Source organism: Mobula birostris, chromosome 12, assembly GCF_030028105.1.
Source record: "Mobula birostris isolate sMobBir1 chromosome 12, sMobBir1.hap1, whole genome shotgun sequence".
Lineage (NCBI taxonomy): Eukaryota > Metazoa > Chordata > Chondrichthyes > Myliobatiformes > Myliobatidae > Mobula > Mobula birostris.
The window spans coordinates 69,267,676-69,283,681 of record NC_092381.1 but is presented as its reverse complement, the minus strand read 5'-3'; the positions used below and the strand labels follow the sequence as shown (position 1 = coordinate 69,283,681).

At 41.0% G+C, this 16,006-nt stretch overlaps 1 protein-coding gene across 1 annotated transcript in view; it reads right to left on the bottom strand.

The window, feature by feature from the left end:
* Nucleotides 1-16,006, bottom strand: part of soat1 (sterol O-acyltransferase 1) — a 64,097-nt gene that overhangs the window by 10,369 nt on the left and 37,722 nt on the right. The window contains exons 7-13 of the mRNA XM_072274018.1: nt 15,706-15,988; nt 11,640-11,715; nt 10,875-10,959; nt 9,732-9,777; nt 7,980-8,109; nt 7,497-7,594; nt 5,532-5,630 (exon numbers count right to left, since the gene is read on the bottom strand). Coding sequence (XP_072130119.1) covers nt 5,532-5,630; nt 7,497-7,594; nt 7,980-8,109; nt 9,732-9,777; nt 10,875-10,959; nt 11,640-11,715; nt 15,706-15,988 — 817 coding nt within the window. The remainder of the gene's footprint in view (nt 1-5,531; nt 5,631-7,496; nt 7,595-7,979; nt 8,110-9,731; nt 9,778-10,874; nt 10,960-11,639; nt 11,716-15,705; nt 15,989-16,006) is intronic.

The following is a 16,006-nucleotide window of genomic DNA, read 5'->3' as shown; positions in this document are numbered from 1 at the left end:
GATTACCACCTTTTGAGGTCCTGCTTCTCAACTTCCTTCCTCACTCCCTATAGTCTGTTTTCACGCACCTCCTCCCTTTTCCTATCTACGTTGTTGGTACCAGTATGTACCATGACCTCTGGCTGTTCTCCTTCCCACTTCAAGATATCGTGGACACGATCAGAAACATCCCGGACACTGGCACCTGGGATGCAAACTACCATCCGTGTTTCTTTCCTGCTTCCACAGAATCGCCTGGACTATGTGGGGAATATCATGATCTCAGTACGTGAATATTTTGTACAAATACAAACTGGGATGTCTAAAACTCAAACAACAACCTCAAAGTTCAGAATAATCTTCAATACACATAGCCTGCTTGTGACCAATGGGAGCAATTTCATTGGTGCTGAATTTACAGCATTGCTTAGCAGGAATAACATCAAACATGAATACACAGACCTAATTAAAATCCTTCTCACATGCTTTAAGAGGTTTGGTGAAAAGAGGCTTGCAACTATGAAAAGTGTACTGAAAAATACAAAAAAAAGGAAAATGGAATAGGTGTTGCATGCTTATTTCCATACCGTAATACAGTATGGACAACTACAGAGAAAACATTCTTGTCCTCAGAATTGCTGATGGGCAGGTGTGTCAGAATGCATGTGTGTTTGAAAGAAACCTGATCTTGGGTATTACTGCAGGTAAAAAAAAATGCCAAAGTTCCAGGTTGCCATTTCACAACAGGCAAACATGCTAGAACCAGATTTTCTTGTCTTCTACTGAAACCTACACAGTCATAACATGTCTAAGATACATCATTCTCCTTGGTGAAGCAGTGACACAGCAGTGGAGCTGTGGTCTCATCGCCAGACAACTGGGTTCAACCCTGAGCTCAGATCCTATCTGTATGGATCACATGTGCTTCTTGCGAATACTTGATTTTCTCTCACATCCCAATGACGTGCAGGTTGATAGGTTAATTGGTCACTTGTACATTGACCATCCTCACACCCCCCCCCCCCGCCCCACAAAGAGTGTAAGTGACTGGTAGAACCTGGAGAGAGTTGATAAGGTTGTGTGGCGATAAAATGGAATAATGTGGCATTACTGTAAATAAGTGGTTGATGATCAGTGTAAACTCATTGGGCCACAAGACCTATTTCTATGCTGGAACTAAGACACTACATCGTCTACATTATCAAAACTGGACTTGTTGTTTTGTTTGTATTTTAAGTCCTTCACTCAAATGTAAGAGGAAGAATGTTAATTTTCAAGCAGTAAGTGTGAACTGCAGTGGATAAGAAATAAAGGGTACTAATGGTGTTAATCTCAAGACAATCTTGTGATTCTGTAATTCCTTGTTGACACTCAAACCCATTGAAGGATGCCTTTTAAACAAAAATTACGGTCATACCAAATGCTTAAAATAAAATCATTAGCCCTTCAGACTAGACTAATAATAAAGCAAACTGTTTATAATAATTCAGTTCTAAAACTACACACTGAACTCAAATTGAGTACTAAATCTTTGTGTCTGCTTTCATTGATCGCCACAATTCTTGCCATTTCCTTTATCACTGACTATGATATACAACACAGAAATGTTAAAATGCCTCGTCTTAATTCTTGCCCAGTCCTAATGACATTAGCCTTTTCTTGATGTAACATGGCTTTTAAATTCTAAGGGCAAATAAATATTTGCCAAACAACACTGGTTTGGAAAACAATTTTAAGATGCATTTTATAAAACTTCAACTAACTGACGTGCATTTTATTGCATAGATTTTAGCATAAACTGGCAGTTTAAATGGTTTAATTTCATTGTGTGCACATGTGAGGAATGGAAAACTAATCAAAGTTTGTCATGAATGTAAGCTGCCATATACAGTACATTGTCATTAAATCACCCATTAGATACAACTTTAAATTTAGAAATTCATAGTTTCAAATAGGCCGAGAGGAAGAAAAGGAAAACTAGCAACAGGGCTAAGACAGACAACCCCTGCTTTCACTACCTTTATGCTGATCCTCTACCTCCAATCCATATTTCCAGTGCTCTTCAAATCCACAAAACCCACTGAATCTTGAATATACTTAATTACTGTGCTACAGCATGCAAGTTAAAGAGTAAACAGTGTTTATAACCTCCTAGTAAAGATCCTTTTTCACTGAATATAACAGAATATTCAAAGCAGCAGGTGAGGAGATGCGGATTTCACAGGGATCTTTACGTCCTCACTAGCAACAGTGGAGGTCTGAGGACTGAGGACTGGAGAATAGCAAATATTGTGTCTTTGTTCAAGAAGGGAAATGTGGGACAATCCAGATAAATTATAGACCAGCTATCCTCACATTAGTGGTAGGGAAGCTAATGGAGAGGATATTGAGAAATAGGAATTATGCTCATTTGGAAAGGCATGGCCTGCTTACGGATAGCCAGCACAGCTTTGTGCATTGTAGGACAATGAATTCTTTCGTGAAGGAGGTGATAAAGGTGTTTATAAAGGCAGTAGACATTACCTACTTGGACTTTAGTACAGACTGTGATAAGTTCCTCATGGTAGGTTACTCAGAAGATAAAGATTCATGGGATTCAGGATAAATTACAAAGTTTTGATTCAGAACTAGCTTGCCCACAGAAGGCAGTAGGGGTAAAGGCTGTTATGGAGGTTGGAGGTCTATGACCAGTGGTATTCTGCAAAGGTCAATCCCGGACTTATGTTTGAGATACAAATGCAGATGGGTGAATTAACAAGCTTGTTGATGACAAACAGCCATTTATGCAGCAGTGGACAGTGTAAAGGACTATTAAAGAAGATGGGAGGATATAGATTTGTTACCGATATGTGCAGAGAACTGGCAGATGAAGTTTAATCCAGGAAGTATGAGATGTTGCACTTTGGGAGGTCAAACGGAAGGAGAAAGCCTACAGTTAGTGATAAGTCCCTTAACAGCATTGAGCAAGTGGGCTTGTGGGGTCAGAGATCACTGACAGTGGCTATGCAAATCAATAAGTGGTTTAAAAGAAAAGGCATATGACATGCCTGCCTTGATTGGTAAGGGTGATAAATTGAAGATTAGGAAAGTTATGTCGCAACTATACAACATATCTGTCAGACCACATAGATATTAGTCAGTCATAGAAGACTACAGCACAGAAACAGGCCTTTTGGCCCACCTAGTATGTCCCAACCATTAACCTACCTAGTCACATTGACCTGCACTTGGACCATAGCCCTCCATACCCTTCTCGACCGTGTACTTATCCAAACTTCCTCTACTTGCTGAAATTGAACCTGCATCCACCACTTACAGTGACAGCTCATTCCACATACTCACCACGAGTGAAGTCTCCCCCTCATGTTCCCATTAAACATTACACCTTTTACCCTTAACCCATACCCATGTTGTAGTCTCACCCAACCCCAGTGGAAAAAGCCTGCTTGGATTTACCCTTTCTATATCCCTCAATTTTGTATATCCCTATCAAATCTCTCTTCAATCTTCTATGTTCCATGGAATAAAATCCTAACCTCTTCAACCTTTCCCTGTACCTCAGGTGCTCAAGTCCTGGCGACATCCTTGTAAATTTTCTCTGCACTCTTCCAATCTTACTTACATCTTTCCTCTATGTAGGTGACCAAAACTGCAGACAATATTTCAAATTGGGCCTCAGCAACGTCTCATACAACTTCAATATAACATCCTAATTCTTGTACTCAGTACATTGATTTATGAAGACCAATGTGGCAAAAGCACTTTCTTCATGACGATAGCTACTTGCGACGCCACTTTCAAGGAATTGTGGATCTCTATTCCCAGGTCCTTCAGTTCAACTGCACTCCTCAGTGCCCTACTGATCACAGTGCAAGACCTATCCTGGTTGGCCGTCCCAAAGTACAACACCTCACATTGGTCTGCATTAAATTCCACCTACCATTTTTCCAGCTGGTTCAGATCCTACTGCAAGCTTTGATAGCTTTCCTTGCTGTCTAATACAACCCCAACCTTGGTGTCATCAACAAATTTGCTGATTCAATTTACTACATCATCATTCAGATTGTAGCTATCTATTCACAGGCTTCCAATCAAAAAGGCAACCATTTACTATCACTCTGGCTTCTGCGAAGCCAATGTCTAACCCAATTTACCACCTCATCTTGAATGCCAAGTGAATTAACCTTCTTGACCAACCGTCCATGTGGCACCTTGTCAAAGGCCTTGCTGAAGTCCAAGCACAGTACTTTGCAGAAGACTTTGACACATGAAAGAAAATGATGTGAAGCGAGGATGCTTTCAAAGATAATGAAATGAAAAAATTCTTAAATATCAAAAATTACAGCAGCAAACAGTAAAAAAAAACTAACTCAAATCAGTATTTGGTGTGACCATCCTTTGCCTTTAAAACTGCATCAATTCTCTTAGGTACACTGTCGTATAGTTTTATAAAGAAAATTGGCTGATAGGTTGTTCCAAGAATCTTGGAGAACTTGCCACAGTTCTTTTGCAGACTTTGGCTGTCTTGCTTACTTCTGTCTCTCCAGGTAATCTCAGACAGCTTTGATGATATTGAGATCAGGACCCTGTGGAGGCCATTCCATCTTTTGAAGCACTCCTTGTTCTTCTTTCACTGAAGATAGTTCTTTATGAACTTGGCTATGTGTTTGGGGTTACTGCCCTGATCAGAAGCAACTTGGAACATTAGCCCTACCATGTTCAAACTTGAGTAGGCTTAACAACATCTTTCTCCAAAACCACTCCACCATCTGATTAGGCATTCTGGTTCCCATCCCCCTGCATCTCTAGTTTAACACCCCCTACCCCCCACCATTTAACACCAGCAAGCCTTCCTGCTAGCATATTAATCCCCTTCCAGTTCAGGGAATTGTCCCTTCAATTCAAGCCCTATCTTATTTGGGAGCCCAATGATCCAAAAATCTGAAGCCCTCCCTCCTACACCAGCTCCTGAGCCATGTGTTAAACTGTATGATCTTCTCATTTCTGACCTCATTAGCATGTGGCACAGGTAGCAATCCTGAGAACACAACACTGGAGGTCCTGCCCTTTAACTTTGCATCCAACTCCCTGAAATCAATTTGCAGGACATCATCCTACCCAAGTCAATAATACCTCTATGGACCACGACCTCTGGCTGCTCCAGCTATAGCTGTAAACACAAGCAATCTAAATGTCAAAACTCCAATCTACATTGAAAGCGGTGTATGAAGCTCCAGATTTCTACCAAAACCATTGGTTCTTTAATCTCCAAATGCCAAAACACAAATCCTATTCTGAAACAGGATTAGGCAAAAAAGGTGGTTTCTATTTTCACATTAACTGACGTGTTCTATGTATGCTACTAGATCACAAGTCCTTCAGGCTCCTTCCACGTTCTAAAACCACAAGAGTGCACTCACTAAATCTGACTTTCAGTTAAGAATTCAGAGGGGGAATTACAATGCAGCACAAATGGTCAATTATTTTAGAGCAGGTGAATCAATTGCACCCCAGCTCCTCATACAAGCCAAGCAGGTCGAAATGTTCCTTACCCAGAGAAAGTCTCTGTAAGCATAATAGTACAGCCAGTCATGGACCACTACGTTCCAGGTCCGGTAATAGTTGGCAAAGGATGTGGAATTCCACCAGTCCTGAATGGAAATGGAAAAGACAAAATAAGGCTCAAAATCCAAAAATGATGTCTACTATAAGCCTACAGACTCTCACAGCTACCTGGACTATTCCTCTTCCCACCCTGTCTCTTGCAAAAATGCCATCCCCTTCTCGCAATTCCTCTGTTTCCGCCGCATCTGCTCTCAGGATGAGGCTTTTCATTCCAGGACAAAGGAGATGTCCTCCTTTTTTAAAGAAAGGGGCTTCCCTTCCTCCACCATCAACTCTGCTCTCAAACGCATCTCTCCCATTTCACACACATCTGCTCTCACCCCATCCTCCCGTCACCCCACTAGGAATAGGGTTCCCCTGGTCCTCACCTACCACCCCACCAGCCTCCGGGTCCAACATATTATTCTCCGTAACTTCCGCCACATCCAACGGGATCCCACCACTAAGCACATCTTTCCCTTCACCTCCCCCCTTTCTGCTTTCCTCAGGGATCGCTCCCTATGCGACTCCCTTATCCATTCATCCCCCCCATCCCTCTCCACCGATCTCCCTCCTGGCACTTATCCTTCTAAGCGGAACAAGTGCTACACGTGCCTCCCTCACCACCATTCAGGGCCCCCGACAGTCCTTCCAGGTGAGGTGACACTTCAGCTGTGAGTCAGGTGGGGTGATATACTGCGTCTGGTGCTCCCGGTGTGGCCTTCTATATATTGGCGAGACCAGACGCAGGCTGGGAGACAGTTTCGTTGAACACCAACGCTCTGTCCGCCAGAGAAAGCAGGATCTCCCAGTGGCCATACATTTTGATTCCACGTCCCATTCCCATTCTGATATGTCTATCCACAGCCTCCTCTACTGTAAAGATGAAGCCACACTCAGGTTGGAGGAACAACACCTTATATTCCACCTGGGTAGCCTCCAACCTGATGGCATGAACACTGACTTCTCTAACTTCCGTTAATGCCCCACCTCCCCTTCATACCCCATCCCTTCTTAATTATTATTTTTTTTCCTCTCTCTGTCCCTCTTACTCATCCTCTGGGCTCCCCTCCCCCTTTCATTCTCCCTAGGCCTCCCGTCCCATGATCCTCTCCCTTCTCCAGCCTCGTATCCCTTTTGCCAATCAATTTTCCAGCTCTTAGCTCCATCCCTCCCACTTCTGTCTTCTTCTATCATTTCCGATCTCTCCCTCCCACTTTCAAATCTCTTGCTACCACTTCTTTAGTCAGTCCTGACAAGGGTTTCGGCCCGTAACGTCGACTGTACCTCTTCCTATAGATGCTGCCTGGCCTGCTGCGTTCACCAGCATTTTTTTTGTGTGTGTTGCTTGAACTTCCAGCATCTGCAGATTTCCTCATGTTTGCACTTTATTCAATACTTTGATTTGCCCAAGGCATAATTTATGATTCTTTACATTTGGTTCAAAGTAGTACTTAAGTAAAGCCCACTCTCACTGTTTACTAGTTACTTCTGCCATTGCTTTGTTCCCCACAATATTACTGATATCCAAAACTATTACGGGGAATGAATGCAAATGGATGTGGGTGCATGAGCCAGAAGCCACCATTTCACTTTGAACTGCATACAACAGCATTTCCCCCATCTCAACCAATTTGCAGGAAGCATACAAACTGCAGTCAGCAAATTTCAGCCAGTATTTTAGAAAACACTTGCCCTATACTTATGCAGCCTACTTTTTTTGATGACGTGTAAGCTTTGTAGCAAAAAAAAAAGGCTAAAATGAAAGTACAGGAACTGAGAGATTTATACATGTGATTGCAAGCACTTCTGATGAAATGTGTATACTGTTATCAACCCAAAGGCATCAGATAGGATTAAAGTAACCACAGAACATTATGTGCATCCAAGAATTTAAAACGACCAAAGGTTACCTTATAAAACATCCTGTCAGCAAACTGCAGCATTTCAGCAAAGGCATTGAGCCAACAGTGGAGAAATGCAAAGAAAGCCAGGAACAGCACGAGCACACCTGAAAAACAAAGCCATACACAACTTGTGATATTTGCCACAACTGGCGGGGTCTCAGTACATTTGCAAAATCCTTGACTTTAATCCCCAACCACAATTCACTCAACATTACGAGGGATATTTTAAATAATCTAAACCAGATACTGGTTTCACTTGCAATAAGTGAATGAGATAAGCAGCTTCCTGCTTCAATTAAGAGGGTGAGTTAGCAGCACAGTTGACACCGGTCATCTTGAAGATTGGAGCAAATATGTAACTGCTTCAGCTTCTTGATCCCTTTTGTTTTGGATTAAGTATTATGGGCGCAGTATTATTCACAATAAGCACTGATTACAATTGATATTTACAGGTGGTACTTTCAGGATGTGTGCAAGAACGATCCCTACCTGGTAAAATGGAGTTGAAAATGCAAAGAACCAGGACTTTCAAGCTGAATGGCTCTTGGCTAATGTTTCGGAACAATGGAATGCAAAGTCGCACAAAAATATAGTAAGCATAAAATAGGCAGCCCAACACCTGGAAAGAAATTTGAAAAGTTATAAAAATCAGCTGATGCTATTAAAAAAAATCCTTCTTTTATGCTATTTAACCAATGACAGCACCGCCACCTGCTAAGCAAGCCCAATACTACATTTATTGAAACTAAATGTGAAAGAAATATTGTGCCAAAGGCAGAAGTGACATTTGTAGATGTGTTGGACAATAAATACTTATGTTACCCAATTCTGGACAAAGTATTAATGAGTGAAATGCCATCTAGTTAGAATACAATGATTGAGTAATACAGTATTAAATGCAAAAACTCAGCATTATAAAAAAACTACATGCCCAGCTACCTTTTGCTGGATGGTCAATGGTCACAACCATTGGAAACACCACCATTGGAAACACCACCCGCCTCCCAATCTTTATTTTTGTTAGAATCTGGTTTTATATAAAACACTTGTTCTGTGCTTCATTGCAAGTGAAAACAAAACTGCTTTCATCTGCTTAAATTAACAGTACAAAAAATGAAGCAGCAATTTGCGCTAATTTACATAAGTGGCCAGAGATCTTAAGTACTCCACAAACAAATCCAAGGGCCTCATTCTACTCCAGGACCTCAGTTAGCACTAGGGGCATTCCTAGAAGCAAGAATGCTAATTGAATCGGCTCCCCAAAAAAAAAGGTTTAGACTTAAATATATGGAGATATATTATCAAAAGCATTATTTTTCTATCTTCATACAATAAATAAGGGTGCATTGGGGATAAGAATAGGGTACTAGCAAAATATTTATTAAAAAGTAAAAAATACAAAGAAACTTAATACAAAGCATACTGACACTAAATTGTCAACTGCAATAGTACAAGCTAGAGAAAGTGAAAGAGGAGCAGCTGCTGAATGCGCCAGGCTATAGCTCACCCTAATGGGAAGATGGACCAGGATGTAACTCATCCCTCCTTAAAAAGAAGATCCAAGGTTAACATTTTGCTCGTCTTTATTTCATACAATATTTATACCAAGAGAGCATTGAGCAGCACATTCCCAACCTTATTCTCTTAAAATAAGCTCATTACCTCATTGGTCCATGTCAAGGCTTTATTAAGCTCAGGCACACCACCTCCACAGGAAGGTAAGCAGGGAGGGAAAGGCCAAGGGGCACTCTGCTTGGCTTGGGGAACTGAACACAAAGTGCTTGACAATGTTATTTTCCCATACCCACTAAGCAAAAAAAAAGTGACCCAGTAATGTAATGTGGCATTTGTTATCCAAGCCCCTATTTTGTTTTCCAAATTACAGGTTCATACTCGAAGGCAAATCTCTTCACTCAGGTTTTCTCTGTTGATGAGTATAGGTTTCAGCATAATGTCTCCTGAAGTACTAACCACCAAAGCAGGTGCATTAGACATTCCTGGCAGCCTGAAATCCAGTTGACACTTTTCTTCGTGGCAGATAAATGCGCACAACAGAGCAACTTTCCCCAAATAATTTGTAAATGAAACTAGGAGGATATCTACAACGCACAATGGTTTTCAGCCAGTCTAGGTACTCCCAGGCTGCCTGTTGGTCACTGCTTACAGCTTCATTATTGATAAAAACTTTGCCCAAGCCACAGAAACACTGGAGTTTGTCAGAAGTAACATGTCAAGTTTTACCTGTGCAAATTTTGTAGCAACATAGCTCCATCTAATTGTAGGATTCCTGTACCAAAGAAAATTCAATATTAGAAGGCAATAAATACAAAATATAAAGCAACACACATCAAAGTTGCTGGTGAACGCAGCAGGCCAAGCAGCATCTGTAGGAAGAGGTGCAGTCGACGTTTCAGGCCGAGACCCTTCGTCTGGACTAACTGAAGGAAGAGTGAGTAAGGAATTTGAAAGTTGGAGGGGGAGGGGGAGATCCAAAATGATAGGAGAAGACAGGAGGGGGAGGGATAGAGCCAAGAGCTGGACAGGTGATAGGCAAAAGGGGATACGAGAGGATCATGGGACAGGAGGTCCGGGAAGAAAGACGGGGGGGCGGGGGGACCCAGAGGATGGGCAAGAGGTATATTCAGAGGGACAGAGGGAGAAAAAGGAGAGAGAGAGAAAGAATGTGTGCATAAAAATGAGTAACAGATGGGGTACGAGGGGGAGGTGGGGCCTTAGCGGAAATATAAAGTTTTTGCTTCGATATTTCTATTCAATCTAAAGTGCAAATAGATTTTTAAAAAATTCTAGACTTTATGAAATCAAGAAACTTATGAATGTAACATAGCAATATTGATATTGGTCTCAGCTACTTCATGCCAACTGCAACTGAAACTTTTGTACCGTGAGGTAAAACAGTTCAGATCAGATTAAGCTAATGCTGGGCTTGAGATTACAAGTACAATATAACCTGCAATATTGATTGATAGTCTTGTACCAAAACCCTCTGAGCCATTGTTTTTGAATTTGGTATCCCAGTTACAACAAGTGATACACTTCCAGAGTTGCTTTTACCAAAATAGAGAAGGATAGCTTTGAATGAAACTGGAACTCATTCTCCCAAAGGCTGCACCTGCTGGATGAATTGAAGTTGCCATCAAACCTGTATCAAAAGTTTGCGGGTAAGAATAATCAAGGAATATCAATGGAATTGACCTACAATTTATTCTATATCTTACTAAATGGGAGAACAGATTTGAGCAAATGAATTGTGATAATCCAATATAAAGTAGAGCAGCACTTCCGGAGATTGTATCCTATTTGTCTCCATTAGGTAAAGAACGTTAGCTGTCTTTACTGGAGCAGCTGTCAAAAACCAGTGCCTACCTGGGGTAGTTGTCCCGATAGATGAGAGTAGGAGCAAAAAGGAAGTAGAGATAGTGGGAGAATTGCGGTACCTGCTGAATTCCACCTGAAATGAGGATTAGTATCTCAGATCATCTGAACAGAATTATGACAGGATAGAATTAAATAAGCTGGTAGGAATTCTTGAGTCATCAGATTTCTCATGACATAATTAATGCATCTAGCATGTTAATATTTTGTACAATATTGACCATCACTTCCTATAAGTGTGCAAGACATATTTAACATATTTTTCACAATTTGTCATTTTCAATCACTTGTTCCCTACAGCTGTTTCACACAAAGATTTGAAGTACAACAGGTCAGCATCATACAATGAAGTACTTAGACAATCTTAAACAGTGATGTATTGATTAAATAGACCAAGAATTAGATCTTCTAAAGCTTGTAGCTGCACTAGCATAACCAATAATGTCTAATAGGTTGGACCTGATGCACAATGAGCAACTAACCTTATAGTTTGAGGGAGGTAGGATCAAAAAGTCAAAAGACAAACCCAGTGGGAACTAAATTTGTGGGAGCATTAAGACAAGATGGGTTATCAGCTATTTACATCCTATCATAGAGGAGTCAGTTAATTAACACAAGTCTCAGCAGAAAACATTAAAGGACATTTTTTAAAAATGAAAAAAATCACTTCCCTGACTTCAAATATCTGTTGTTTGTGCAATTCCAAATTATTAGCCCAAGCCAGCAGATATCAAAACACGACACATTCATACTCACCATTTCTCTCTCTGCTCACTGCCACTCTACTATAGTTCTCCCGTACAAAGGAATGTGCTTTCATCATCAGGCGGACCTAAAGAAATCAAAACCAAAGGTCAAACCCCAAGAGTCTCACTTAGATCATGTAACAGTACTGCGAGAGATCTCAAACATTTTGTATTTGTCTTCCCAAATACGTGTACTCTGATGTCAACCTCCATTTACGAGGAGTAAGTTTAATTCATGACCAAGATGACAGGTGTAGTTCTTTTCCCCATCTAAATGGGGGCAAGGATGATGAAGGCATGATGCAGGAGTGTGTGGTTAAGTTACTGGAGCACCAGGTGGACCAGCAAAAAAAGAGTTATCCAGTAACATGGGCTCAAATTAAGACAGGGAATTTAAATTCAAGGAATTAAATGATGACAGTATGAAAATAAAAAGACTTAATTCATATATTGCTCAGGGAAGAATATATGCCAGCCTTGCCTGGTCTAACCTACTGAACAGCCAACTGCTGATTTAGTTTTTTCCTAAATCCAAGATCGGCCAGTAAGTATTCATTTTACCAAACAAAAAGGACGCAGAATGTGTGAAGTTGACTGACACCATCATGTGGTATGCAAAGGACAAAAGCAAGAATCTGAAATGACTGACATGCAATCCCTTTCAACCATCCACACATCCTTCACATAGGAGATTCTCTGCATACAGGACAATGACTGCTAAGCAAACAATACCATCCAAATATACAGCCCTGTGGCATGACTGTCCCTGTAACTTTGTGAAGGTGGAGAGGCAGCAGCGAATGTAAGAATGCCACAATCACTGCAAATCAACAATATAAATGGTGCCAAGAGTTCCTGGAAATACAAGCATTTGAAAACATTTGCAGCAAGTAAACAGTTGTTAGTACAATGAACTACTCCAGGGGAGGCAGAAATTCAGGGGTCACAGAACAGAAAGAATGTTTTATGTCTAAATTTTGTTGCATTCCAGTCATCAAAAAGCTTCATTAAAAAAAAACAGCCTTAGAACTACACACTCTTTTAGCTAGTGTACTGATCCTTGTACTTGCTGCGGAATACTATACAATACTAAGTGCCAGTGAATTACAATTGCAACTTGTTATTTATGTTAAAATAGAGGATACTTGCTTTGCTGCAAAATAAGTACTTGCAGTCTGCCATGGACAGATGAAAAGGGTCTATTCTGCAGCATTCTATTCAATGTTCAAGTGTTAACTTATACATATGTGCAAACTTCAGTAACTAATCAAAATGCAGATCTACATAGACATGAAACAACCATGGACCATTTCTGTACAGAGCTCCAAGTTCAATCACATGCCTCCATCTACCCTTTCTCAATGAATATATCAGCATAAGCCTTCTAGTCTTTTATTTTCCATGTTGATCAAACTATCCCGTAAAATGTATCCCAAGTTCCCATTCATGTTCACTGCTATCTGACTGTACAAATATACAACCAAACAAAACAACATTCCTCTGGACCACAGTGCACCCACACAACATACAGTGCACAGCACATGAAAAATATTACCATAATTAAAATTAAATAAATAATTCAAAAACACATGTAGTATGCAGCATGGGCAAACAGTCAAGACCTCAATGGTAGCAGGGTCATCATCAGTCAGTCAGACTGAGAGAAGAAGCTGTTACAGAGTCTGGGAGACCTAGTCCTGATGCCTCCGTACCTCCCCTCCTGCCAGTGGTGGGTCAAATTGTTGTGGGATGAGTGGTAGGAATCCTCAACAATGTTTTAGGCCCCTCATCTGCAACACCCCAGGTAAATATCACCTGGTGGGGGGGGGGGGAGGGGGAGAAGAGAAGAGGGAGACCCTGATAATCCTCTAGGTGGTTTTTACTGTTTTCTTGCAGTCTCATTCTTGCAGCATCCGTACCACACAATGACGTGGCCAGACAATACACTTTTGATGATGTTCCTGTAGAAGTTGTTAAGAATGGGGCGGGGGGGGGGGTGCAGAAGGAGCCTCAATCTCCTCAGGAAGTGTAGACACTGCTGTGCCTTCTTAACTAGTGGGGAGGTGCTTTAAGTCCAAGTTAGATCATCCATTATGTGCACACCAAGGAACCCTGTGCTCTTCACCCTCTCCATGATGTACAATGATGTACAATGGAGAGTACAACGATGTACAATGGAGAGTGGTCAACCTGTGCCTTCCTGAAGTCCACAGTCAATTCTTCTGTCTTATCCACGTTATGACTCAGGTTGTTACTCTTGCACCATTAAACAAGCCTCTCTACCTTCTTTCTGTATGCCGACTCATCATCGTTGCTGATGAGGCCAACCAGTGTAGTACCATTAATGAAATTGATACACGATTTGAGCTAAATCTGGCAGTGCAACTGAGAGTCAGTAGCAGGCTGAGCAGGCAGCCCAGGAGGCACTCCTTTGCAGGAGTGCTCAGCATGTTTGAGCTTGAGGTGTTGCAGGCAACTTAGACTGATTGGGGGCTTTCCACCAGGACTACCAAGATCCAGTTAGAGAGAGGAGTGTCAAGTCCCAACAAGGATGGTTTACCCACCAGCCTGAGGAATGACTGTGTTAAATGTTGAGCTAGTCAATGAACAACACAGTGATATATGAGGCATTGCTTTCTAGGACAGAGTAAAGGGACAAAGCTATGGCATCAGCAGCGGATTGGTATCAGCCATAGCTGAAACTGTAAAGTGTTCAGTGTAGCTGGAAGGTGGAGTTTTATAATGATCCATTACCAACTGCTCAAAGCACTTAATGATTGTTGAAATCAGTGCCACTGGCCAGTAACAGTTTAGACCATTGCTCTCTTGGAACAGTGGCGGTCTTGAAGCCTGCAGAGACAGTAGACTGCTTCAGAGAGATATTAAAGGTGTATCATTCCCTTCAGTCACATCTTGCAGTATCAAATTCCCCATTATGCAATATGACAAATGCAGTTTCTTCTGAAGTTCTCCATCTGATGTCTGCCCACCATCTTATTGGGTGCCTCTAGTGTTGCACTTCCCTGCAATTGAAATCACCCACTAACATGTACACCAAAAATTTTTTTTCCCCTTTTTATATAAAGGGATCTCCATAATGTTGAGGTTTTACGTCTTTTACAGAGAAGTATAGCCATGATCTTTGTAATATTTTCCTCTTCTCCAGATTCATTCACCTTTATGGGATGTCCACCAGAATTGCACGCCGTCACAATCCAACCATGGCACAACATCAAGTTTACAAATAATCACTTCTGAAAACCATCCCTCCAGTAATTCACCTTCAAATTGGGTTTCTTCTTGCATTGAAAGTAGCATCTTAAAACTACTTATGATGATCTATGTACTTTTTGAAATGGACACTCCAGAGGCAGTTACAGCAGTAAGGAATTAAGTTACAACTCCAATCCAAAACTGAGAAATGTTGTCAAGTTTTCATTCCCAAGCAAGTTGAATTCAAATTCAATCCAAAATTGTGCTGCATTACTACTTAGCTAGGAATGATGATGAAAAGTAACTTCTTTTGATTCAGAATTTGGACCTTCTCATTTCAAGATTTTTCCTGCTGTTAGCTTCCATTCAAACATAAAATGCTGCATACAGTGTAAATTACATTATTACAAATATGGCTATTCAACAGTTCACCAATGAGGACAAGTGAACTTGTGAGTTTCAAATGACAAGCATCACTGACACTGTGTGGTGTACTTAATATGAAATGAAATGAAGCATGTCTACAATAACTCTCAAATAAGTGTACATGAAATAGCTATCCATACACCAAAAGTCACAATCTCTCTAGATAACCACCAAAAGTAATTCACCATCTCCCAATAAAAGATTTGTCTTAAGATTAATTCATATATTTTGCAACATCAAAGTTTATCTTCCTCCAGTATGACTCCCCAAAAACAACAACTCTTGTATTGGTACCAAAGCTACTGGATCAAAAAGCTCACTGACCAAATGACCATGATTTTAGAAATGGTACAGGTTCAAGGAGACATCTCCCTTCATTTGACATGAAAAAAATCTGTGGTAATAAAGCATCATTTAAGACTCCAAAAATTACCCACCTGTTCCAAGATAACAATGAAGCGGGAAGCAGGAGGTAGCTGAAAATGGATGACAGTATAGACTGGGGCAGCCCACAGTCCCAGTGTCTGAAATGACAAGAACAATACACCATAGAACATTGTCCGCAGAACCTTGTGTTTTGCTGCCTGGTATCCTGATGCCCACAACAGAAATAAACCATATGGAATGAGAAGTGTAGACAGGAACATACAAATCCAAGTGGAAATGACAATTGGGAATCTCCCAAAGGCATAAACCAATAGATCGAAGTCAAGGACCAGCCTGCACAAAAAAAAAGAA